Source organism: Sceloporus undulatus, chromosome 4 (genome assembly GCF_019175285.1).
Source record: "Sceloporus undulatus isolate JIND9_A2432 ecotype Alabama chromosome 4, SceUnd_v1.1, whole genome shotgun sequence".
Taxonomy (NCBI): Eukaryota; Metazoa; Chordata; class Lepidosauria; order Squamata; family Phrynosomatidae; genus Sceloporus; species Sceloporus undulatus.
This window is the reverse complement of record NC_056525.1, coordinates 7,633,218-7,660,169: the sequence shown is the minus strand read 5'-3', so window position 1 is coordinate 7,660,169 and position 26,952 is coordinate 7,633,218. Positions and strand designations below refer to the sequence as shown.

The 26,952-nt window shown below is 43.4% G+C and overlaps 1 protein-coding gene across 4 annotated transcripts in view; it reads left to right on the top strand.

Moving 5' to 3' along the window:
* The window catches only part of ZNF512B (zinc finger protein 512B), a 103,747-nt gene that overhangs the window by 31,995 nt on the left and 44,800 nt on the right, over positions 1–26,952 (top strand). For all 4 annotated transcript variants that reach the window (XM_042465691.1, XM_042465690.1, XM_042465689.1 and 1 more), the window contains exons 2-9: positions 3,768–3,893; positions 7,180–7,259; positions 8,921–9,064; positions 15,186–15,355; positions 15,496–15,725; positions 17,703–17,774; positions 21,471–21,653; positions 26,367–26,491. In XM_042465691.1, coding sequence (XP_042321625.1) covers positions 3,770–3,893; positions 7,180–7,259; positions 8,921–9,064; positions 15,186–15,355; positions 15,496–15,725; positions 17,703–17,774; positions 21,471–21,653; positions 26,367–26,491 — 1,128 coding nt within the window. In that variant the 5' untranslated portion in view covers positions 3,768–3,769. The remainder of the gene's footprint in view (positions 1–3,767; positions 3,894–7,179; positions 7,260–8,920; positions 9,065–15,185; positions 15,356–15,495; positions 15,726–17,702; positions 17,775–21,470; positions 21,654–26,366; positions 26,492–26,952) is intronic.

Below are 26,952 nucleotides of genomic sequence, written 5' to 3'. Positions count from 1 at the left end.
GTTTTATGCTGCATGTATTGCGTCCGTGGAGTCGCGTCCGGCAGAGCTGTTCAGGGTAGTGAGGGAGCTAACACAACTGCCCCCCTCCCTGAACCCTATTTTAGAACCATCTAAAGCCTGCTGTGACGAATTTAACGACTTCTTCGTGGATAAAATCTCTTGGCTAAGGGCTGATCTCGACGCCAGTATTTCTTCAGATCTTATAAGAGAGGTTTCCAGAGCTTCCGTGGACTCCATTAGATTGGATCATTTTGAGTTTGTGAGTACCGAGGAAGTGGACAAGATTCTTCGAAGTGTTAGGAAGACAACATGCTCTCTCGATCCCTGTCCTTCATGGCTGGCGGCCCAGGGGGGAACGGCGGTAACCTCTATGTTACGCCGTATAATTAATTCATCCTTCAGGGAGGGGTGTTTTCCATCGAGCTTAAAATCAGCAGTAGTAAAACCTCTGCTAAAGCCCTCCCTGGACCCCCTGATTCGGAATAATTATTGGCCAGTTTCGCTGCTGCCTTTTTTGGGGAAGGTGATTGAGAGAGCAGTTGGGATCTTGGAAGAAACAGATTTTCTAGACCCATTTCAAACTGGCTTCTTGGCGGGCTATGGAGTTGAGACTGCCATGGTTGCCTTAGTCGATGATCTCCATCTGGGCATGGACAGGGGAAGCGTGTCCCTGTTAGTGCTTTTGGACTTCTCAGCAGCTTTCGATACCATTGACCATGGTATCCTTCTGGAACGCCTGAGGGAGTTAGGTATCGGGGGCACTATGCTCCAGTGGTTCCGTTCCTACCTCTCGGGTAGATTCCAGATGGTGCAGCTGGGGGACGTTTGCTTCAATAGGAGGGTGCTTACATCTGGTGTCCCTCAAGGAGCTATTCTGTCCCCCATGCTATTTAACATTTACATGAAACCGCTGGGAGAGATTATCCAGAGACACGGGGCGCGGTGTTATCAGTACGCTGATAACAAATATGCTTCTCTGTGTCCCCGACTGATGCAGTAACTAGGGATGGCATCTCTCCTCTAAATGCCTGCTTGGAGTCGGTAATGGGCTGGATGAGGAAAAACAAACTCGGCTTGAATCCAGAGAAAACGGAAGTACTAGTGATAGGCTCGCCTGGTCCGGGTGGTGAAATTTGTCCACTGTCCTGAATGGGGTCACGCTCCCCCTGAAGGACTCAGTTCGCAGTTTGGGGGTGCTTTTGGACTCGTCGCTCCAGCTGACTTCTCAGGTGGATGCAACGGTCAGAAGCACCTGTTACCAGCTTCGGCTGATACGCCAGCTGTGACCCTACCTGGGCCGGGGGGACCTGGAAACGGTGGTACATGCTCTGGTAACCTCTCAGTTGGATTTCTGTAATGCACTCTACATGGGGCATCCCTTGTACCAAACTCGGAAGCTTCAGCTAGTGCAGAATATGGCAGCTAGGTTGGTCACTGGGTGTCCCAGGGCCGACCATATAACACCAATTCTGCATGATCTCCATTGGCTGCCTGTTCGCTTCCGGGCACAATACAAGGTGTTGGTTATAACCTATAAAGCCCTAAATGGCTTGGGCCCAGGGTACTTGGAGGACCGCCTCTCCTCATATAGTCCACCCCGCACACTCAGGTCGTCTGGGAAGAATCTGTTGAGGATCCCGATAATGAAATATGTATCAACCTCACAAAGGGCCTTTTCTATCTCGGCCCCTGGGATCTGGAACACTCTTCCTGAGGAACTCCGCTCCGCCACCTCCATGGATCTCTTTAAAAAGAGACTTAAGACCTTCCTGTTTCGGCAAGCCTTACCCGATGCTCCTTGATGATATATGACTCCCCCCTATATGTACAGCATTATCGAGCACATTTAGATGGCCTGGATTTGATGTATGGTTTTAATCTGTATTTTGAAATGTTTTTATTGAAGTTTTATTTATGTATTGCAATTTTTATCCTGTATTTTGTATTTGATATTGCAATTTTTACCTGTATACCGCTATGATCAACACAGAATAGCGGTTTATAAATAAAACTTATTATTATTATTATTATTATTATTATTATTATTATTATTATTATTATGTCCAGAGGAGGGTGACCAAAATGATGAAGGCCCTGAAAACCATGTCCTATGGAGGTCTACTTAGGGAGATGGATATGTTTAGCCTGGGGAAGAGAAGGTTAAGAGGTGACATGATAGCCCTGTTTAAGTATTTGAAATGATATTATGCTGAAGATTGAGCAAACTTGTTTTCTGCTGCTCCCAAGACTAGGACACGGAGCAATTGATTCAAACTACAAGAAAAGAGAGTCCAGCTGAATGTTAGAAAGAACCTCCTGACAGTAAAAGCTGTTTGACGGTGGAAGACACTGCCTTGGAGTGTGGTGGACTCTTTTTCTTTGGAGGTTTTTAAACAGAGGCTGTATGGTCATCTTCAGGGGTAAATCATAGAATCATAGAGTTGGAAGAGACCCCCAAAGGCCATCCGGTCCAACCCCCTGCCATGCAGGAATACCAGTCAAAGCACCCCTGACAGATGGCCACCCAGCCTCTGTTGAAAAACCTCTAAAGAAGGAGACTCCACCAGTCTTCAAGGGAGTGTGTTCCAGTGTCAAACAGCTTTTACTGTCAGGACGTTCCTCCTAACGTTTAGGTGGAATCTTTTTTCCTCTAGGTTGCATCCATTGTTCCAGATCCTATTCTCTAGAGCAGCAGAAAACAAGCCTGCTCCATCCTCAATATGACACCCCTTCAAATACTTAATATCATATCACCTCTTAACTTTCTCTTCTCCAGGCTAAACATACCAAGCTCTCTAAGTCTCCACATAAGGCATGGTTTCCAGACCCTTCACCATTTTGGTCCCCCTCCTCTGGACACATTCCAGCTTCTCAACATTCTTTTTGAATTGTGGAACTCAGAACTGGACATAGTATCCCAGGCCCTTAATATTTCTTCCAACTCTTATGATTCTATGTTTCACTCATATTCAGGCCTTTGCTGAATAGTTCTCCAGCCATCAGAAGGAAAATCTAATTGCTGACCTCTGACTTCACCACAGTTTATTGAATTGTTTTTAAGTTTGTTTTATGTTTTAAATTCCACATTGTTTAATTGTATTTTAAGGAGGTGGGTGGGTTGAGGGTTGGGACTGTATATTTTAGCCTTGTAAGCTGCCCTGATTGCATTTTGTAGAGAGGCGGGATATAAATAATTTTTTTATTATTATTATCATCATCATCATCATCATCATCATCAATCATCAGTGAAAAGGGACACCCTAACTGTGCTTTAGGAACAAAGTAGCTACAAGTTGGAGGTGCAGTTCTGCAATATGTATCCCCAAAGCCTTTTTTCCTGGGTCTAACTGTGATATGAAAGCCACATAGTAATCTCCTTGGACTATATCTCCCAGTCTCCTGTAGGCATCATAGGTAGTGGTCAAACAGTTCATGCATCCTGGGAGCTATAGTCTCCAAAAGTTAGCTTTGCCACGTTCTGTTGCCACGTTGCTCAATCTATGGCCTGTTACAGACAGCCAAAATAAAGCTGCTTCAGGTCACAGTGGAGATATGGTGTTTCAATGATGCATGCGTCCTAAGAGTCCAGAAGCCACACCAAAGCCATGCTCCAGTCCTTAGGGCTGGAGCATGGCTTTGGTGTGAGTTCTGGACTCTTAGGATGCATGCATCATTGAAACACCATATCTCCACTGTGACTCGAAGCAGCTTTATTTTGGCTGTCTGTAACAGGCCTATGTGTCTGACCCTGTCCCCTTCATTTTCAGCCATGGCAGATTCTTATTCCTACCGAGTTGGAAAGAAGGTCGGTGGATCCAGCAAGACCAGCATGGACAAGGAAAGCAGCAAGGTGGAGATGAAGCTAAATCCAGCATATGAGCAGTCAAGGCTTGGTAAGCAAACACATCCCCTTTTAAAAGATGAGTCTGCTTTTGAGTTGTGGCAAACTTTGCCTGGTGCTGTCCAGGGGACCTTTCACACTATACTGTTATAGCACTGTGAATCCACTTTAACTGCTGTGATAATATCTTGTGGAATTCCATTCCATGGGATTTGCCATTCAGGAAAGTAACATTCCAAAGCTTTGTCTTTATTGTTCTCTTGTTCTTGAGGGAGAGCTGGATGGAAAAGACACTGCAGAATGCTAGAAAATAAAAGGCATACAGTGGAGCCTTGTTATCCACTGGGGTATGGTTCTAGGATCTCTCTGGATACCAAAATCCATGGATGCTCAAGTCCCATTATATACAATGGCTTAGTAAAATGGTGTCCCTTTATAAAATGGCAAAATGGGGCGGGGTGTTAGTACGCTGATGACACCCAAATATATTTCTCCATGTCTGTCATCAGCAACAATGACAGAAGGCATTTCTCCCCTCAATCAGTGTCTTCAGGCAGTAATGGATTGGATGAGGGAAACCAAGCTCAAACTGAATTCAGACAAAACAGAGATACTTATAGTAGGGGCTCCTAAGCCAGGCATCTGGTTGCAACCTCCAGTCCTAGAGGGGTTCATGCTCTCCTCAAAGGACTGTGTTCACAGTCTGGGTGTATTTCTTGACCTGTTGATTCATATGAGAAATAAGGTGAATGTGATGGTCAAGAATGCCTGTTATCAGCTTCGGCTGAAACGCCAGTTGTGTCCTTTCCTGGAACCAGGGGACCTTGAAACTGTAGTAGATTCACTGGTAACCTCAAGACTTGATTTTTGCAATTCGCTCTACATGGGGCTACCCTTGTGCCTAGTTCGAAAACTGCAATTGGTAAAGAATATGGCAGCCAGGTTGATCGCTGGATCATCAAGGAGCGATCATATAATACCAATATTAAAGTCACTCCACTGGCTACCTATTAGTTTTCGGGCACAGTACAAGGTGTTGGTTATTACATTTAAAGCCCTACATGGCTTGGGCCCAACTTATTTAAAGGATCACCTACTTCCATGCAATCCGCCCTGTGCTCTCAGGTTCTCTGGGAGGAATTTACTGCAGCCTATAAAGACCAGATTGACTGCAACCTCCCAGAGAGTTTTTTCTGCAAACGCTCCCAGCCTGTGGAATGGCCTGCCAGATGAGATCCGTCAAATCACCAATCTAGATAGCTTCAAGAAAGCTGTTAAGATGGATCTCCTCCGGCAGGCCTTCCCAGAATAAATTACTCGGTCATGTAGCGACCCCCCACATATATCTGCCCTCCATTCTGCCCACCATTATTGTTTTAATTGTTCATGTAATTTTAACCTTAAATTATTTGATTCTTTTTTAAGGAGGGGGGCTTATTTTGTATATATGGTGTATTCTTTTAACATTGTAAGCCGCTTTGATTGTTTTCACAAAAGGCAGGGTAGTAATAAAAAGTTTTATTATTATTTTATTAAAATCAAGGTTTGCTTTTTGTAATTTACATTTTTTAAAAATATTCTCCATGGATGCTTGACTCCATGAATAAAAAAATCAGTGGATGTGGAGTGGGGAAAACTGTATGTTAAGCTGTGTTATGGCAAAGGCTTTTTTATTTGTTTACAGTCAGCCTTCCTTATCCACGAATTATTTTATCCACAGATTCAAGCACCCACGGATTGGAAATATTCAAAAAAAAAATATAAATTCCAAATAGCAAACCTTAATTTTCCATGTTATATAAGAAATACCATTTTGCTATGCCATTATATTTAATGGGACTTTACCATCCACAGATTTTTGTTATCCACGGGACGGGGGGGGGGCGGTTGTTCCTGGAACCAAATGCCACCAGATAATAAGGACCCACTGTATTTATTTTTTATGTATCAGTCTTAATTTCCAGCTGCAAACACAACACTCTTCTCCTTTCTTTGCAGCATTGATAACATTCACAGCGGGCTCAGAAAAGTTGTTTTTGTGACAACTAAACAACAAAGAGTTATTTTACTTTTCTTGGTGAAAAGTAAATATTAAGTACCTTTATTGACATAGCTATGCCTTAATAGTCAATTAAATGTAGCCATTTTCATAACTTTTGAGAAAGGGCAAAAGTTTCTCTTTAAAAATGTAATAAATTGCTAATTATAACAGCTGATTAAATGAGTGCTTGTTTATTTATTTAAATATTTTTATACCTCCCTGTATCTAACGATAGCAGATCTTTAGACCTCAGATTTACAATCAGCCCTCTGCATTTGCGGCTTTGACTTTTGCAGATTTTATTATTTACGAGTTTGAGTAATATCTTCTCTCTAGGAATCTCTATGTCCTCGAAGGCGACTCTGCTGGATGTTGACCATAGTGGTGTGATGGAGGACCCAGAGATTCTTAGAGAAAACATTTAGGTCCTCCAGGTAAATTCTGTGGTAGATTTCTAGAGGATGTTGACCATAGAGCTGCACTGGCAGACCTAGAAATTCCTAAAGGTGTTCTCTCAGGTATTTTCCCACTTTCACAGGGATCCTGCACCCCTAACCCCAGCGAATGTGGAGGGCCCAATGTAACTCAATTACTGGTTCATGATGGCTGGGAGATTCCAGGAGTTATCCAAAACAAGTTATATGTTTTATTTATGTACACCACCTCGATCCTTTGGGAGAGGTGGGATAAAAATATTATTATTATTATTATTATTATTATTATTATTATTATTTATTTATTAAAAGTAACTTTTCTGAGTTGTGATTCTTGAGTGTAAAGAGGAGAAAGATGAGGTTTGCATCTTGTGTGAAAACATATGTACCCAATGTCATCATTTTCCTGAGCTTTTCCCTCCCTTTTACTACTTTTAATTAATAAAAATATTATTCAATACAATGGACCCTTGGTATCTGCTGGGATTTGGTTCTAGGACCCCCCTTGGATACCAAAATCTGTGGATGCATAAGTTCCACTATATACAGTGGCACGGTAAGATGGTGTTTCTTATATAAGATGGCAAAGTCAAGGTTTTTGTCTTTTGAAATTTGTATATTTTAAAAATATTTTCAAACTGTGGTTGCTTGAATCTGTGAATAAAAAATCCATGGATGCAGAGGGCTGACTGTATTATGAATGGAATATAGAGGTCAATGCTGAGTCTTCCTTTTTGCCAGCTCTGTTGATTGCAGAATGGAAAGGGGATTTAAATCAATGGGCATGCAAGGAGATGTCAGGTTTGACAGATATGTTGATGTCACCAACCTTACCATCTCCCTCTCCTCATTTCTCTTGGCAGGAAATGCAACCAATGATAAAACTGAAGGCAAACGGAAAGGGAGACCCAAGACAGACAGCCAGGGCCTGAAAGATATTCCGGTAAGATTTTTTTAAAAAATGTGCTTCATCTGTTATGTTAATTGGGGGGGGGGGGGGGGGGGGGGTAGAGAAGGGATGGAACAGGAAATTGATGTTTTGGTCAATTTCAGTGTCAGAAGCTGCCTTATACTGGATTAGATCCTATTTCTGTGTCATGAGTGAGCAACTGTGGAAGGCTAAGGGGGTGCATTAGCCCCCCTGGAAACTTTGGAAGGCACCGTCCCCCCTGACACATTCTCCCACGAAAACTTTGTTCCCAGAATGCCCCCAAATTCCATGGCCCTAGAGGACATGGAGTTCTTTTCAACATGTTTCAACATGTTCTTTCCAGGACTATTTTAGGCCTTTTAAAAAACAAGATTTGTAAAAACAAGGCAAAAGTGAGCAGAAGTCAACAATTCTCAGACAACAACGCCCAGAATCCCCTCTGCCACTAGCCCTGTTGGCTGGGGAATTCAGGGAGTTGTCCAAAAAATGGAAATTTCCATGCCATGCTCTCCAATAATCACAATAATAATAGTAATAATAATAATAATTTTCTTTATATTTTCCCGCCTCTCCCAGGTGGATTGAGGCGGGATTACAACCTAGTATAAAATACAAATACAAGTATATCAATAGAAATACATAAAAAATTAAAATTACATCTGTGAGCAATTGACAGGTCACAACATCGCTGCCTGCCTCACCAGTAAGCCCAGGGAGGCTGAGATATTGGAGAGAGGGCATGTGGCTGGCAGGCACCTAGTAAAGCTCACCTGCACATCAGAGATGGAAGGAAATCCAGCTGTTAAGGTCTAGGTGTATCAGATACCTCAAACGATGAGGAGACCTGCAGAGTTTGGAAGGTGACAGCCATTGTGCCTGAAGCTATTAAGCTGCCCCATTGATGTCTTGGATTGCAGCCCTTATCATCCCCAGCCAGTACACTGACTGGGCATGATGGGAATTGTTACCCAGCACATCTGAAGGATTGAGGAAGGTTACTCAAAATAACAGCAGCACATATATAATCATAAAATAGCACATAGAGTCATAGAATCATAGGGTTGAGTGGTGGTTCATGGATCTCATATCAGTGTAGACAGTGACTCTATCCTGCATTTGAGTCTCAACTTTAAAGGACATATCCAAAGTGCTGAATCTATCAGGGGTATAGGATTGTATTGGTTAGTTCTTTTCAAATTTGGAGTAAAACCTGGAGCAGATATACTTCCTTCCTGATGCAGAAGCAGCCACTGGTCACATGAGGATTCAAGCCCTGGTGCCGTTTTGCATGTTATTAGTCGGACATGATTAATTCCCAGAGCAGTGAAGGAAAAGTCCTTGTTCCCTCAACTTGGCATGGAGGACAACCAAATTGCTGTAGGCTTCAGTAACAGGATGAAATATGGCTTGGCCAAAGCAACATTGAACTTAGTTATTCCACGGATGGAAACTAGCATATGCTGTTCAACCTGGAAATGTACAGAGGACCATTCTGGAGGGGCATCTCTCCTGCTCCCTCTCACTATAGCAGGCATTCATAAAATAGAGGGTGCCACAAGAAAATGCCTGCTCTCCCTTGATCTATGTGAGCGGATCAGTGTGAAGCAGGGTGGCAAAATGCAGTCCCCACATGTCAATGCATAAAATTCACCCATCTTTCTTTCTTCACTCAGCTGCCTCTCATGAATCAGTGGAAGGATGAATTCAAGGCCCATTCTAGGGTGAAATGTCCCAACTCAGGCTGTTGGTTGGAGTTCCCCAGCATCTATGGCCTGAAGTACCACTATCAGCGCTGTCAAGGAGTAAGGAAGACAGAGGTCTGCATTCCATTTTGTTAATCCATATTTACAACTGTGATACAGTCAATGTCAAATATGTTCTTCTTGGAGTGGCAGACAACTTAGATACTATCACATTTTATTGCCATAAAGCTTTGTGGACTCAAGACCTCAAAGATGTGCACTTGCCAAACCTTGGTAGGAATTCTGTTGATGTCTTTGTTGTTATTGTTATTGTGTATCTTCAAGTCAGGTCTGACTTAATGCAACCCTGTCCTAGTATTTTCTTGGCTAGATTGGTTTAGAGGGGGTTTGCCACTCTGAGGCTAAGAGTGTGACTTGCCTAAGGTCACCTGGTGAGTTTCCATGGCTGAGTGGGGATTTGATCCCTGATCTCCCAGAGTCCTGTTACAACACTCTAACCATTACACCATGTTAGTTCTCATAAACATCCATGCAGGAATTAAAATCAAAGTCTTGTAAACTGATATATACAAAGGATGGGAGGAGTACGCGGTGGAAGTGAATAATCGGCATCACAGCTAGCTCACATTTGCTGTTGTGTGTCTTCACAACATTATAGCAACCCTAACACAAACCTGTCATGGGGTTTTCTTGGCAGGATTTATCTTTTAAATATAATAAATTACATCATTAAAGAAAAGAAAAAGACCACAAATAGTAGTTGACAATACCACAAAGACAATAGGAGACAAAGAAAAGAAGAATACAGTGGTACCCCGGGATACGAATGCGCCGCCTTACGAAATTTCCGGGTTACGAAAAAAATCATTAGGAAAAAACTGTTCCGGGTTACGAAGGTTTTTTCGGGTTACGAAAAAATTTTTGGTGCTTTTCGGCGCTATTTCGCACGAAATCGCGGCTTTTCCCCATTAGCGCCTATGGCTTTTTCGGCTTACGAAGCATTTCGGGTTACGAACGCGGCGGCGGAACGAATTATTTTCGTAACCCGGGGTACCACTGTACATAGAAAAAATACATCCCAAAACATCATTAGACAAACACAATTAACAACCCACCTCTCCCCCACACCGGTTGACTTCCCACACATCACTGACTATAGTACAGTTCTTAAATTTCTTCTCACAGCTTAACTTTCAGACATAAAAACCTAAAATTGCACAGTCTCTTTTTCTTTCCTTAATAAAAATCTGTGAAAGGCTGCCTGATCTGTAGAAATTTTTGAATTTTTCTTTTATCCAATTTTATCCAATGGCTTGGGCCCAGGATTCCTGAAGGACCGCCTCTCCCCGTACATTCCGCCTCGCACCCTCAGAACATCTGGGCAGCAACTCCTGAAGGTGCCTGGGGCTAAGTTGGCTGTTACAGCCAGAAGATCTTTTTCCACAGCTGCCCCAGCCCTTTGGAACACGCTGCCCACGGAGCTCCGCTCATCTTCCACCCTGGCCCAATTTAGGAAGGGTCTAAAAACCTTCCTATTTAATCAGGCATTCCCCGACTAAATATCCTGTGGGCCTCCCTCCTCTCTCGTGGCCGTGAGGTTGGGCTAAGGGGTTGTTTTTATTGTTTTTAGGATTGTTGTTTATATATGTGCTTTTAACCTGTATGTTGTTGCACTTTGGTGCATTTTGTTAGCCGCCCTGATCTTTTGGAAGGGCGGGGTATAAATAAAAAAAAATTTTTTTTAATTTTTTTTAATTTGTCAATTTATCTGATACTGCAAAGTCCAGTAGTATTCCTGCTGGCAAGTTGGCAAGATTTATCCAATGAACGTTTGGCATTGCCTTCCTCTGAGGCTGAGAGAGTGTGACTTCCATAGGTCACCCATTGGGTTTCCTTGGCTGGGTGGGGGGGTTCAAATCCTGGTCCTCTGGAATCGTAGTCTAACAGTCAACCCCTATACCATGCTGGCTTTTGGAGGTTATATGTGTATATGTTCCCTTACTGAAGCAGTTGTTATATTTTTGTGATACGAAAGGTTTGCATTCAGTTGAAGTCATGGAAATGGGGTTGTGCATTATGCACACATGTATGAATGTGCAGTGCTCAGGGATGAGTTGTGCTGCACAGTGATAGCATAACTCCACACACCGAGGTGTTGTGGGCGGGGCTGCTGTTCCTGGCTGCATCCTGTTAGCAAGCTTCCCTCTAATTAGGAACATGTGAAATCAAAAATAGTGGACACGTGCTTGCAAGATAACCAACTCAACTTTAATCAAGTCCCGACTTCCCCTTTTCACCAACAAAATAATGAAAAGTCTCTAAACCAACAAATGAGGACAGGCACCCCTATGTCCTCCCAAACTTCTGTCCTTTCTCTTCACGGAGACGAGGCCCCTTCTAGAGAATGGACACCCCTGCGATGCTTCTCGAGGGGTTCTGTCTCGGCCTTTTCTTTATTAGGAGACAGAGGCCCAACTTCCCAGCGCTCGCCCCTCGGGTCCCACCACTCGTCCTCCAAGTCCGGCCTTTGGCAAGAAGCCCACGCGTCCGCATCCGGGAATGGGAAGTCACCTTCTTCCCTGGGGTCTCGTAGACGCACCTCCTCGTGAGGACCCAGGCGCTGTCGGCTCCCTCGCCGTCTCAAAGATACTGGCGTCCCATTCCTCCCTGGACTACGCTGTACCTGCCCTTTCCCTCTCTCGGCCGCGACTTCCCGTTCAGATCTTCCGCGTCCTCCCTTCCTCGCCCGTCCTGGCCCTGCCTCTTTTAAGCTTCCCGGGGATAACTCCGCCCCCTGCCCCTCTTCTAGCTCCTCCTTCCCTCTTGCCCCAGTCACTCCTCTTTCCACCTAGTCCTCCTCAGCCCCTTCATCCCTTCCTGTCTCTATAGTCCCACTACAGGTGTACACTATGCAGCCCTGCTGTAGGATCTTGCCAAAGTATGCCTTTCTAGGAGTGTATAATCATGTTTAGATTATTGTAATCCCACTTGGATTTCTATAATGTGCTCTACATGCCATCACAAAGTACTCAAAATCTTCAATTGGTCGAAAGAGCTGCAGCCAGATTGCTAACTTGGGTTGGCTACAGAAACCTTGTTGCTACAGTTCCATTGGCTGCTGGTCCATTTCCAGGTACAATTCAAAGTGCTGGTTATGACCTATAAAGCCTTATATGTCTAGGATCCAAACTGTTTGAAGGACTTTATCTCTCTCTATGAAGCCATTAGAGCTTTAAGATCATCTGGGGGTGCTCTTTTCTCTGACTCACCATTTTCTCAGCTCATTTAGTGGGAGCAAAGAAAAGGGCCTTCTTGGTGACTGCTCCCAGTCTTTAGAACTCCCTCTCTTGGGAGTCCAAGTTGGCTCTCTCCTTGCTCTTCATTTGTCGGCAACTGAAAACATTATTGTGCCACCAGGTTTGGGGAAGCTGAATGGGATGGACTTTTTAATGATGTGCTGTGCTGTTTTATGGTTTATGTAGCCAGTGTGGTGTAGTGGTTTCCCTATTCAGCCCTGGAAACCCATTGAGTGACTTCAAATGAGTCATACTCTCTCAGCCTCAGAAAATCCAATTATAGAGTCGCCATAAGTTAGAAATAACTTGAAGGCATGCAACGACAATAACAACAACAAACAGCCTTTAACTACATTTTAATGGTTTTAATGTTTTAACTGCATAAATTGTTTAATTGCTTTTAAAATAATTTCTATAGTTATACTTTTAGCAAAGTTTTGTATGCTTTTAATCTGCATAATTTTTAATCATGCTGACATTCCAGTTGCTTCAGATTTAATATTAAAAAAAGAAATATTAATTACAACAGCTGGAATGTCTGCTATCACTGAAGCTTAGGGACCCACCTGGCAACAGTGGTGGATGAGCAAGACAGACTGAACAAATTAGTCCGTTTTTTGCCTGTGGGTTTCCAATTAGTTTAAAGCCCCAGCTAGGCTCTTTCCAGTATAATTTAATGAACAGGTTCTCTTCTGTAAATGTGTGCCCTACACTAAGGGTAGACAAAGTGTGGCCCTTGCATACAGCCCCTCCAAGCTGTTTCTATGGCCCTTGATTCCTCCAAACTCTTTAAATGTATTTTATACACCGTTTATCTTTTAAACTATATTTTATTTTTCTGCAATCTGTTTTAATCTTGTAATAATTTTATTCAATTTTAATGTAACATTTTTCTATGTGTTGAGTTGTACTGTTTTTAATCTTGTAAGCTCCTCTGAGTTCCAGTTTTGAGAAAGGGGCAGGATATAAATAAATATAGCAGCAGCAACAGCAACTCTCCAGACCACTCTTTTTGGCCTAGAAGCATCTATAAGTGACAATTCACCTTTTCAGTAGGTTGCAACATCAACATCCCTATTCCCTGTGCACTGTTTGTCATTTAAAAAAAAAAAAACACCTTATGGCCAATTCTGGGGTTTGTGCATGGGATCTCCAGCTAGTTCCAAGGACAGAAAAAAAAGGTCTGTGAATCTGCTGCAGTTGCTCCAGGCATCATCAGTTCATGGGTACATCTACATTGTTGAAATAATGCAGTTTGACACCACTTTAACTGCCATGGTGCTGTCCTACAGAATCCTGGGATTTGTAGTTGTATGAGGCACCAGTACTCTTTAGCAGAGAAGGCTAAAGATCTTGTAAAGCTACAAATCCCAAGATTCTTATAGGAAGGAGCTACAGCACTTTAATGTGGTGTCAAACTGCATTATTTGTACAGTGTTGATGCACCCCATGAAAGAAAGATGGAAAGCTTGGAGCAGAGTCTTCTTGGTTGTGGCTCCACAGTTCTTGCACACCTTTCCAAGGCCTGATACAGACAGACCAAAATAAAGCTGCTTCGAGTCACTTTGGAGGTATGCTGTTTAAATGATACATGCATCCTAAGAGTCCAGAAGCCACACCAAAGCCACACTCCAGTCCTAAGGACTGGAGTGCAGCTTTGGTGCAGCTTCCAAACTCTTAGGACGCATGCATCATTGAAACACCATACCTCTCAGTCTGACTTGATCCTCTTTCGTTCATAGTCTGTATTTTTGGTTTGGTTTGGTTTGGTTTTTTGCAAATGTTGAAGTCCTGCAATAACTTCTGGATAGTACTGGGAATGCATCTCTGTGTTGTCGTTGTTTTCACAGCACGTTCATATTTCTTTGGTTAGTTTTTATTGACATGACATTCCAGTTGTGGTCTGACCAGCACAGAATAGAGCTGACCTCTTATTTCCATGATATTTGCACACAATCTATTAACGTAGCTTACTTTTGCATTAGATTATGCCCCCTCCCCCCCCCCCCCCCCAAATTGTAGTTGCTAATGTTAGAACTGTTGGCTAATGTTCAGCTTATAGTCAACCAAAGATCCTTTTGGATGCATTTCTGACTAACTGGGTCTCCACCATCCTGTAATTGAAAAAAAAAATGTTTTTATTTGCTCATATATTTGCCCTTAAATGGAGGACTTTTTCTTAGTTTTTTTGTTTGTTTTGTTTGTTTGTTTTATACCTAAACTCAAGACTTCTCTCTTTTGAATTTCAACTTTGTGGACCAGACTGCTAGAGATTGTTTTGAATGTTTATTCTGTCTTGTCCAGTCTTAGCTACTTCTACTGACTTCATGTCATTTTTAATCCAATAAGCTTCTAATCATTACCTTTTTCCAAGTTGTACTGTTGTTGCTAGTCATCAAGTTGGCTTTGGGAATGGTGACCCTATGAATGAGAGACCTCCATGAGTCCAGTCATCTACTGTCTTGATCAGGCCTTGCAAACTCAGAGTAGTAGCTATGATTTCCTTTATGGAGTCAACCCACCTGTAGTACAAAATCCCCCTTTACCTACTGCATGCCTCTTTACTCAGCATTATCAGCTTGAATCACTACATCACCCTCTTTTACACAACCCTTAAAGTAGTGATTTCCCAAACTCTGGTCCTCCAGATGTTCTCCTAGAAGTGACAGCCATCTTAGCCAATAGTCTGAGAACTGAAGTCCAGAACATCTGGAGGTCCAGAGTTTGGGAATCACTACCTTAAAGGGATAGAAATCATCTTCAGTTTTCATTCTGGCAACCATAGACTTGTCCCCAAGGGTAGCATGTGGCCTATGGCTATCATCCATTCATGTGCTAAAGGCTGGTCATATTTCCCAGCTCTGGCTAGAAGCCCAAAAATGTTTCTTTTCCCTTTCCCCTGCTTCTACTTCCTACTCCTTCTTTCTGTTCTTTTGCAGAGCACTGTGGTGGAGAAACGGACCTTCCCTTGCCCATACTGTGAAGCCGCCTTCCCTTCCAAAACCCAACTGGAAAAGCACCACCTCTGGAACCATCTGAACAGGTCACTGCAAGCTGTGGCCCCACCGGTGGAAAACAAAGTCCCCAAAGCCAACAAAGGCAAGAAAAGGTACGGGACGGTTGCTCTGGAGGTAGCAAAGAGGGTAGTGCTTCCCTTTGGATTTGGGGTGGAAACAAATGGTGAGATGCAAGGAAAGTCCCCAGTGTCTTAAACTCTTCTTTCAATCAGCCCTCTGTGCTTTGCCCTAGAGCTGCCGAGGGTTCAGCTTCCTCCACCATCCATCCCAAACAGGCAAAGATGGAAAAAGCCCTGCAACGCCCTGAGAATGGCGAGTGTGTAGCTGTCAAAGAATTCCAGACTGTGGCCAGTGGGGTAGCAGCAACGCCTTTGGCTCAGCCGTCAGGGGGTCGAGGCTCCAAGCAACAGGCAAACAGGCACACTGTCGAGCAGGAGGAAGACCCCGAAAGGATGAAGCACAGTAAGACCAGAGCTGCGTCTCCCCAACTTGGAATAGGTCAGGCGTAGATTCCCCCTGTTGTCCCTCTGTGTTTCTACAAATCAGAAGCAGAGGTGGCAAGAGATTCGGCAGGCTTCTTTGGGGGGAAGTACAGCTCCCAAAGGCCAGGGTAGCTATATGATTCTGGGAGTTACAATCCCCAAAAATCTAGAAAATAGTTCACTTTCAAATTTGTGAAGATTTAAGCACTATTTAAAAAGGTCACTGTTTTGGTTTCTGCATGAGTTCACTGTCTGGATGTCTCCTGATTTGAAGGACGCCAATACAGAGTAGTGATCAATACAGAATAAGGATGTCAGGATACATCTACCCTGTAGAAATAATGCAGTTTAGCACCACTTTCAGTGCTGTAGCTCTGTCCTATGGAATTCTGGGATTTGCACTTTAATAAAGTCTTTAGCCTTCTCTGACAAAGAGGTCATCACAAAACTACAGGATTGTGTAGGATGAAGCCATGGCAGTTAAGTGGTGTCAAATTGTCCCTAGGGGAGTATGATGGGTACTAACTGCAGGGGGTGTACACTCAGTGGGGTGGCACCTTCAGTGGGACTGGTGTGGCTGCAGCCAGCAGCTGTGCAATACCCAAAACAGCACAGCACCCTCCCCCCCCCCCATAGCAGTGGGTACTTCTGGGGGGTGCCTTTGGGATCTGGAATGGTTGTTCCCCTGAGCCAGATCTCAAATGGCCATCTGGAGGCCCCGGAACCACCCTCAAAGCAGCGGTCTGGAGAGGCAGTAGGCGGCTGGGAGATCACTGCACCAGATGACACCAAAGACTGTAGTGCCACTGGCACTATCATTGTGTATTTTCTGCAAACAGTTTCCATATGGGAAAGTTGTCTTTGCAAAAATGTGGTGGTTTTGTGTTGTTTTTTACAGAAAAACTACACGTATTTCTGGAAATATTGTTGGCTCTTCCTTTCCGTAGGCTTGCCATCCACGGGTCAGAGGTTCTGTAGATGGCTTCACCCTGTTCTCCTCAGTGGTGGCACATAACTGTGCCATGTCAACATGGTCATGCAGACATCACACCACCATTGAGGATAACGGGACTTGAGGTCCTGTAGAATTTACCACCCATAGATGGGATCTGGAACAGAACCCCTATGGAAACAAAGAGCTGACTGTAATAATTTCTCAGTATAATTTGGGATATGCAAATCCCAGTGTGCAGATACTAGCAGAAAGCTGCACAGAAAATCGTCCTGCTATGTTAATTCTTCCTGAAAGCGTTTCTCTGGTGTCTTGAGAAACTTTTTTCTAGCCAGAAAATGAATACTGGTGAATATTCTTCCCGGTCCTAATGCAGAGGTTCATTGTGCAACTTTCTTCAACTTTTTGCTGCACGTCAACCACACTAGTCATTCAGCAATCACAGAAGAGGTACTGCAAAGTTGCAGAATAAGGGAAGGATTGATGAAACATGCAGAGGCCCAACAGGCAGGGGTGGACTGGATGGCCCTTGAGATCTTTTCTAGCTCTATGCTTCTAGAAGGCTCTGCCCTCAACATAAGGCTACACATATCTCCTTTATGGCCAGGAACAACTGGAAAAAGTCAGGTTGCACCCCTGTGGATGATCATTGGCCAGGGAGATGGAGGTACAGCCCCCTGACTACTGTTGTACACAGGGCTGGATCCTAGAAACAGATCTCCACTACCTATTTCTATAAGGTCCAAAAAGTGCATATGCAGCTGTAGTCCCCCATTATGCCTCCATATGCTGCCAACAGGATGCAGACCTCTGTGTCTCAAAGTAAAACATGAGTGCAGCCGTTATTTGCTCCTCTTCTTTCAGGACAAGGAGTTGCAGAATCAATTAGGTAAACCCAGATTCCAGTTTATAAATTTGGGTTAACTGGATTAGTTAGCTTTGTGTGGCTAATGCATGCAGGTGTTTGACCAAACTTTTATTTCTGTTTTCTCCTTTTTGAGTTAGGAAGGAAACAGAAAACTCCTAAGAAATTTACTGGGGAACAGCCATCCATCTCAGGAACATTTGGATTGAAAGGTAAAGTAAGAATGTCTTCCCAGCTTGTGGATTCTCTAGTGTGAGGAGAATGCCTTCTGCATCAGCATTTATACCACAGAGCCCTTTATGTCTTACAAAGGATTCTGGGAAATATTCTAGGCAGCACATTTGGTTCAAGTTGGGCACAGGGATTGCTATTGGATCTCACTGTTAACCACCCCAAATACATATTAAGAGATCCTCAGCAGTGGTGGGCAAAGGTCTTTCACATCTACTTGTCTGCCATTCCTCATTTGCCTTTAAGAAACTCCAGAATTGCCAGAATGGGGGACCTTTGGCAGGGGGTTCTGAGCTTAGGAGTAGCACAAAAAAGTCCCTGTCTTGTATTCCTATGAAATCTCTCTGTGATGGTGGCAAACAGTGAGAGGGACCTCTTCCAGGATCTTAGAACATAGGCAAAATTGATAATGATGATCATCATCGTCCTCACCCTCATCCTCCAGCCTTTTTCTCATAATTGTCACTGAAGACAGCTTAAAATTTAAAATGAGAATAATAAAGCTAAAACCATACTAGAAGTGAAAAATAAAATGGGTGTAAACTGTTTGCAGTATTAAAGCAATTTAAATATGCACTTAAAAAGATAAAAAAGCAGTTAAGATAACTGGAATATGATGTTTTCAAGTAGCCTGATCTGAAATTGTGTTATATTTTAACACTAGCTTTTTGAATTTCATGTGTAGAGGAAATCAAAAAGTGTCCATAAGGGCTAAATGAGATAGAGCCATGTTGAAGAAAAAAATAGTTTCACATTCACAAAACATTCTGAGCCATGTTCCAAAACATCCTGACATGTCCTGCAAATACTATAATAGCTAGAATATGATATACAGAATGAGTGTGATGTGAATAGTTTGGAAATAATCGCTGCTCTTTATTGGTGAGTTGTATGACTGTGGTGTTATTTGCACTGGCCAAGATACTTTGTGGGCAACCTGGATTATCCTGGCCCTGGAGCAGCCTTGAATTTCCCCTGTTATCTTGGCTCTCTGTTCTGGTGCCAAGTGGTTGTTTGTACGTGTGTCCCACTATGCTGCCCAGCACTGCCACCATGGGTCACTTGCTTCTGACGTCAGAATGAGGTACCCAGCCTCAATTGCATGAGTGAGCCCCTCATTCTGACCTCAGAAAGAGTGACATGCAGCATCAGTGCACAAAGGGATGTGTATGTGAACAGCTGCCCCATTCTTCTGTGAAGATTCAGAGCAAACAGGGAGGTCTTTTAATACATTTAAGAGCGATATATCCTGGTTTTAGTGCTGGACAGATTGGCTGTCGTCTGGCCTGTGTGCACCAGAATCAGGGTTTGGACTGTGTGTCATCCTCTCTCCCTCCTGAAAGGATAGGGGTGGGGGAGACCCTTTTATTTGGCCCGTGCAGACAGGGCCTATCATAAGCTTTTGTTGCTCAATTGCTGCCACTGCCAGCTTTTGTAAGAATTCTATATATAGTTGGTTTAATTGCTTGTTTGGGGTGGATCCCTGAGCTTCCATGCTAGAGTCCATCCAGCATTGTGCCATTAAATCAACATCTGCATTCGTTTGTTTATTTGTTCACTCATTCATTCCATTAACAGACTTAATTCATGAAGCTTAATCGTCTAAAAAAACACCCTTCACCTGGCTATAGACAGTAGCCAGTGAAGCTGTTCTAACAGGAGACTGACGTGCCCCCCAAAACTGGCCATAGTCAACAGCTGAAGATAATTCTGTACCACTTAACACTGAATTTTCTGAACACATTGTAGAGGCAGTCCTGTGTTAAGACAGGATGCAGTGAAGCCATCTGTCCCTGAAGCCAAAGTCCGACTTCTCCAGGAATGAGTCTGGTTGTTGCACATCAAGCCACAGCTGTAGAAGTGCACTCTCAGTCACTGACAAACGTATAATAGTGTTCTGATTGGGTCAGACCTCATCTGGAATACTGTGCCCATTTCTGGCCGCTAAAGTTCAAGGATATTAACAAGCTGGAAAGAGTGCAGAGAAAAGTGAGCCATCTGGAAACCAAGCCTCATAAGGAACAACCTAGGGAGTTGGATATGTGTAGCTCAGAGGAAAGAAGACTAAGAAGTGACATAATTTATTAAGTGCCATCAAGGAGTCTTTGACTTAGGGGGACCTGTGAGTGAGAGACCTCCAGATCACTCTATCATCAACAGCCCTGCCCAAGTCCTACATTCTCAGGATCATGACGTCCTTGATTGAGTTTATCTTCCAGTTGGTATCTGTCTTTTCTGGTTTAAGCCTCAGTGAATTCATCCTCCTACAGTCTATTACCAACATCAAAAACTGCTTCCTTACATTTAGACTGTTCCAGGGATGTCCGTATTCATTGCACTTCACAGACTAGCCTAAGCAATAAAGACAGCCTTCTTCTCCAAGGAATCTACAGTCTAAATGTTGACACTGATGGGAACAACAGAGGCAGGGGGAAATGGAGCAAGAGGCTATGATGGCAAAGCCACAGAAAGAAAGGAAGAATGGGTGAGGCCAAGATAACCGATATTTGTGGTTAGAGAAAATGTGAGTGTGAGCAAATGCCAAAGCTTATGCCTTTACCTCTTCACCTTTCTGTAGCTTTCCCACTCTTCTGGCCCTTCACAGGCTCCCTGTATTACTTCTGTCTGACAGCTGTTTCTGATAGGAACTGACAGCTGGAGTTTGCAGGCATTAGTGGGTCAGAGATCTGTGTCAGAGTTGCTGTTGCAAACTCTGCCATCACACTTGATAGTGCAGGGGTGTGGAAAGTAAAAACTTAAGAGCTGTATCTGGTCCCTGAACTCTGCTTTGTGGGCCCTGAAAGCCTCCAGCAGTTGCCTCAACACCCTGAGTTTATCTATAAAAAAATCTAGTACAATTTTAGCTTGATTCGCTGAAAACTGCACCAAACCACCCCAGAACAGCTTACAATTTTCCAGCCCTGTTCAAAGCCTCAATGAATTGGCTAAATAGTTACCAGAAGTGACATGACATTATTTCCAGTGTGGTGTGCTGGTGTACCGCCATGAGTGAGGGGTTTTTAGGGGGAAATAATTGTGCTCCCCCCATACAGTACAGGAAGAGAGTTGGTTTTGAACTGCAACTCCCAAAATCTCCTAGCTGGCATGACAACAGGGGGTTTTCTGGGAGCTGTCGTCTAGAAGAGTAGCATATTTACATTCTGAATTGAACACAGCGGGTGCCTTTATACAATCTTTTTTTTTTTAATGCTAATTCTCAATTTAAAAAAACGGGATCACTTCAAAATTGCTGTGGTGAGGGTTAATGGTTCTCTTAATAAATTGTGTGTTGTTATTGCTCTTTAAACCAAAGTGTGCACATAAGTCACATTTGAATAGCTGTGGTCCTGTCTTTCTTAATCAATAGATGTCCCTGTTTTTGTGAGCCAAGTTCTCTAAAGTTGGGTGTGAAGTTTGTCAGCTTTAGCCCTCAGTTGTGCAAAATTACCTTTAGCTTGTTATTTTTCAGGGGGAAATTAGCGGAAGGTATGAGTGCTTGATTATGAAAGCCAAGTTTAATAGCCTTTGGTCAGAAGCGCTTTGCTACAAACAGTTATAGGCAATCAAGCATACCTTAGTTAACAATGCCTAAAACTAGGGATGAACAACTGGGAATGAGGTCCCAATTTCCCCACAGGCTCTTTCAAAATGTCTCTGTCACTCCCATTCTTTGGCAGGGCTAGCGAAAGCAGAGGACAAGGCAAAAGCCCACCGAGCCAAGAAACTGGAGGCAGCTTTAACCAGCAGCAGTGGCAACAACAACAATAATGAAGAGCAGAAGAAGAAACTGCTGGGATCTAGTATGAAGAAGGAGACAGCACCAGTTGGCCTGGCAACAACGGCAGCAACTCCAGTAGCAGGTTGCCTATTGTGCTGAAGGCCCCTTTCTCTTATTTCCTCCTATAATAGCCTCTTTGCAATGTTATAGTCTTCCCGTGATGGCATCTCTTCCTGACCCCTCCAAAAGGGCTATCATATCATAGGCTGCATGCGCACTGCAGAAACCATCCAGTTTGACACTGCTTTTAACTACCATGGCTCAGAGCTATGGCATTCTGAGGACTGTAGTTTGGTTGAGACATTTAGCCTTGTCTGTCAGGGAGCTCTGGTGCCACAATAAATGACAGATCACAGAATTCCATAGCATTAAGCCATATTAATTAAAGTGGTGTCAAATTGCATTATTCTGTGCTTCACCCTTCTGGTGAAGCACAGAATAAACCTGCACCTGTTGTCTAATGGTTTTAAGTTACAGAAGGGTAGATTTCAATTGGACATTAGAAGGAACTTCTTGGGAGTAAGAGTGGTTGACAATGGAACCTATGACTTAGGTCCTGTTTGCGGGAGATTGCTGGGGCTGCCTAGAGTATCCTTGCCCCACAGCTGTCCCTATCTGCCCTGTTACCTGTACCTCTGATCCCTTGCCACAGTGGCTGTATGCATGGGCGTCCCACTTAGCCATATGGTGCATCTGCTGCCACCATAAGTCACCCACTTCTGAGGTCAGAATGAGGTGTCCAGCAATGTTTACATACTGGGCTCCTCGTTCTGACCTCAGAGCTGGTGACTGGTAACAGTGGCAGATCATTGGAAGGCTTGCGCAGACACCTTCCACAGTTCTGGAACAGAAGGCGCTGGATCTTCTTGGAAGATCAGGCATAAGAGTAGTTTATACATGTTGTGTGTGCTGTACTCTGGTTCTGGTGCTGAAGCGGTCTGGAGGTAGTCCAGAATGCTCGTAGTGGTGTCACTAGAGAGTGCAAGGAGTGCGCACTGTACTGGGTGACAACCCAGAAGTGAGGTGATTCCCAGTGGGGCCCTCTTTCTGCTGTGGGGAGTGTGATGCTGCTGCCAGTGCCTGCCCCTTCTTCACTGTGGTGGTTCACTCTTTGAGGAGAAAACCACAAGGAGGGGAAGGAAAAGGGTCTCAGGCCTGGCCCTCCTGGCTTCACCCCTGCCCAGCTCCCTCCTTACTAGAAAGGCATGCATGGACAAAGGAGAAGGGACAAGCACATCCCTCCTGGCTTTGGCTATGTGTGGTTTCCTCGTGAGGAGGAACCTGTGCAGAGGCAAAGGACGTATGAACCTTCCCTCTCTTGCCTGGTCACTTCCCCATCTGCCCCTTCCTACAGTCAGTGACACCAAGGCTGGAGATGCCACTAACTGTTCACACTAGAACTGGAGTTTGGGGCATGCATCATCTGAACAAGACACCTCCAGAACAGGGAGGGGAAACAGTCCTTTTGGTCCATGCAGACAGGTCTCTACAGATGTGGTGAGGTCTCTTTCTCTGGATGTCTTCAAAAATAGCTGCTTTGTAAAGCAACAAATCCTAGGATACCACATCCTTCTGAGGTTGCTAAAATGAAAACCCAGCTTGTTGGGGTCAATTAGCTTACATGTTGTAAACTGCTTAGAGATTGCTTAGTTCAGTATGAAGCGGTATAGAAATGTAGCTGCTATTGCTATTGCTATGGGATAGACCAAAAGCACTTGCCAAACTGCAGTATTTCTACAGTGTAGATGCACTGCTAGTCTAACACTCAGATCCTGTTACACTACTCTCTCCCTCCCTCCCTCCCTCCTACAATATATCACTGTAAATTGCATTTTTGCAGTTCACAGTTTTGAATTTAGCTGATTCATTGCTCAATTTAGCAATTACACAGGCAGTTCTCTTTTTGAAGGACTATCCTCCAATTCCTCCAGGAACTCCTCTGGCTGGTAAAATGGAGGGCCAGAGGAAAGCATGTATATCTGTGCACACACAGAATCAGCATTCTCTCCTGCCCTCCATTCTGGTCTCTGTCAATTTGATTTATGCCAGTGATAGAGAAAGTGTGACCTCTACACTTCAAGCAGGCCCTGGACTCTACTTCTGCAGCTGTACTACACTGGCTTTCCAAATACATCACCAAACTACAAATCCAGGATTCCATAAAATGGAGTCATCTTAAAGTGGCATTAAATTATTATAAATGTCTAGTATGAGTACGGAGAGCCAGTGCTGCCTAGTAGTTTGAGTGTTCGACTACGACTCTGGAGGCCAGGATTCAGTTCCCATCTTGGCCATGAAACCCCCACCAGGTGACCTTGGGCAAGTCACACACTCTCAGCCTCAGGGGAAGGCAGTGGCAAACCTCCTCTGAACATATCTTGCCAAGAAAACCCCATGGGTCTCCTTAGGGTCGCCATAAGTCAGAAATAACTTGAAGGCACACAACACAAACATACACACATTATGGATACAGCTCTGGAAGCCTCCAGGTGTGACATGTCACCTTTTCAGTTACAAGGCTCTCCAGTACTGTTTAAGGTGGAAAAAACTCCTACAGATCACTTTTGGGTTTTCAAACATGTCTTTATAGATTGTAAGCCTGAGGGCAGAGACCTATCTAATTCACAATTTGTAAGCCACTCTGAGAGCATTTCTAAAGAGCAGGGTATAAATACAATCAACCAATCAATAGATAAATGAATAAACAAATAGTAGATATTGCCAGAACTTGGAAATTTTACTCTCTTTGAATCCAGCTCTCAGTGGCTGTGTTGGCGAGAGGAAGGTTGAGAGCCACAGTCCAAGAAAGTAAGTTTTCCAAACTCTGGAAATCCACAGTCCAAGAAAGTAAGTTTTCCAAACTCTGGAAATAATGCCATTCGACACCACTTTAAGTGGTGTAGCTTCATTCTGTAGAATCCTTGGATTTGTAGTTTTTCAATGTCTTTAGCTTTTTCTGCCAAGAGTGTACTGCCTCACAAAACTGCAAATTTCAGGATTCTTTAGGATGAAGCCATGGCAGTTAAAGTGGTGTCAAGCTGTATCATTTCTAGATGCACTCCAAGGGTATCTATAGCAAATACTTTGCATTAAAAATGTTTTCACTGTATTTTGTTTTTGTAAAATGCTGTAGGCCCTCTTGGGTTCTACACAGGGAGAAAGACAATATATATATAAGATAGATAGATAGATAGATAGATAGATAGATAGATAGATAGATAGATAGATAGATACCCATCAGCTCTATTACTGGCTTGAGTAAGGCAGGCTATTCCAAATAAACACAGCTGTAAACTCTTCCCACTCATTCCGTGTTTCCCAGTTTTTCCAAGCTGTGATTAAATGAGAGACTGGTCCAATAAACAACTCAACAGGCCTGGCTTCAGTCTCGTCTTGCTAAGCTGCCATGGGAACAAAGCCAATCCTTTATTTTGCTTGTGAGAATCTCTTTTTGCTGCCCCTCCATCTCATGTTGTGTCCTTTTGATAAAAACACATGGCTCTCATAATTGGCATAAATCATTTGGCTTCCTGTATTTGTTCAGAGAGCCTTGTGCTATAGAACTGTTAACTAGGGTGCATCTATACTGTAGAAATAATGCAGTTTGACACCACTTCAAGTGTTGTAGCTCCCTCCTATGGAATCCTGAGAGTTATTGTAACAGAAATTTCAAGAAACTTAAATTTCTAGGATTTGCAGAACAATAGGATTAGCAAGAGGACCTAGTAATTGAAAATCCATAAGTTTATTTCCAATTGTCGACAAAGGAAAACAATGAACTCAGTGGAATTCAAGTTCCAAAAAGCTGAGGCCCCGAACAAGACAAAATGGCTCTTTTTATATTATTCAAGACAAAGAAGCTTCTTCAATACATCTGATTGGCTAATTACAATTTAAACATACAGAATTCTTACAATCAGAACAGAAATACATGCATACATTAAAACTGCATCATCACTCCTTACCCCCTCCTTTAGGAATTCAGTGGCTTTCCTCCTAACCTTGCTTCTGAATGTCCTTATCTCAGTACATTATGTTATGTCTTTTTTACTGGTGCCAGCTTCCATCTAGGTCAAGACGCACTCATTATTCCTTTGCTCTGTTTTTCCCTAAACTCCAAGCCTTTATTTCAAAAACCATCTCTCTGGCTGACAAAGGTGACTCCATCTTTCTATAGTTTTTATTTCAACAAGGAATTTTTCCATCACATTATAGTTTTACAAGGTCTTTAGTCTTTTCTGTCAGAGTGCTGGTGCCTTACAAAATTACAAATCCCAGGGTTCTGTAGGATGAAGTCGTAGCAATTAAAGTGGTGTCATGTTGCATTATTTCTACAATACAAATGCACCCTTTGATTCCATGAGTCTATGATCATCCAGTAAGTTTAATAACTGAATAGAGATTTGAATTTGTGTCTTCCTAAATCCTAGACTTAACGCTTTAACCACTACAACACACTGGCTCTCTGGAGCAGACATGAGACATGTGGGAGTTTTATAAACTGCTTTATTTTTGCAGTGCAGAAAAGGCCTTGCTTACCTATATTATCTACTTAACTTGTCTTCTTCACTACAAAGGACCCAAACGCACCCTGCCTTGCTGTTTGGACTACAGCTCCCAGAATCCCCCATTAGCTGAGGCACTGTGGGAGTTGTTTTCACAAACAGTAACTTTTGGAAGTTTTGCACTGGAGCAAACCACATTTAGCTCTGGGTTCAAAAATCAGCTGGGCTGCACCCCATGCTTGGCTCCTTTTTCCCCTTGAATCTACTGATGGTCTTTTCCCTTCCTCTAGTGAGCCCAGAGGAACATTGGCAACGAACGATCAGTGAGAAGGGAGAGGTCGCCTGCCCCACTTGCAACATGATCACCCGGAAGACCATCCTCGGCCTCAAGAAGCACATGGAAGTCTGCCAGAAAGTAGGAATTGCACTATTCCCTTTCACGATTAGATGTTTAAAGAAAAGGGGAGAGGAAGCAAGCTTTCTCCCTGCTCTTGAAACTGTGAAGTTATAAACATGATCCTCTCCAGCAGCAGCAAGTAGACTGAGAGGGGAATAAAGGGTGGTAGGGCAAGGTCCCATTCCTTACAACTTAGCCACAATTTTGATTAAATCAATACACTATTGACTAAGTCATAAATCTCTTCACAACCTAATTTACTGGTCATCAGTTGCATGGAGGATAAGGAGATCCATTCTTCCAGTGATTCAGGCATGGCTTAGGGGAGTTGAGCAAGATGAGGTTACTTAGTTAAGTACGGCTACTTCACTAAGTAGCTGATACAGAATATTGGCCCTTATCAGTAATATTTTGACTCTGACAGTAAAGTGAAATATTCTGTACCTCTCCCAGAAGAGCAGAACCTGTTTTGGGACACT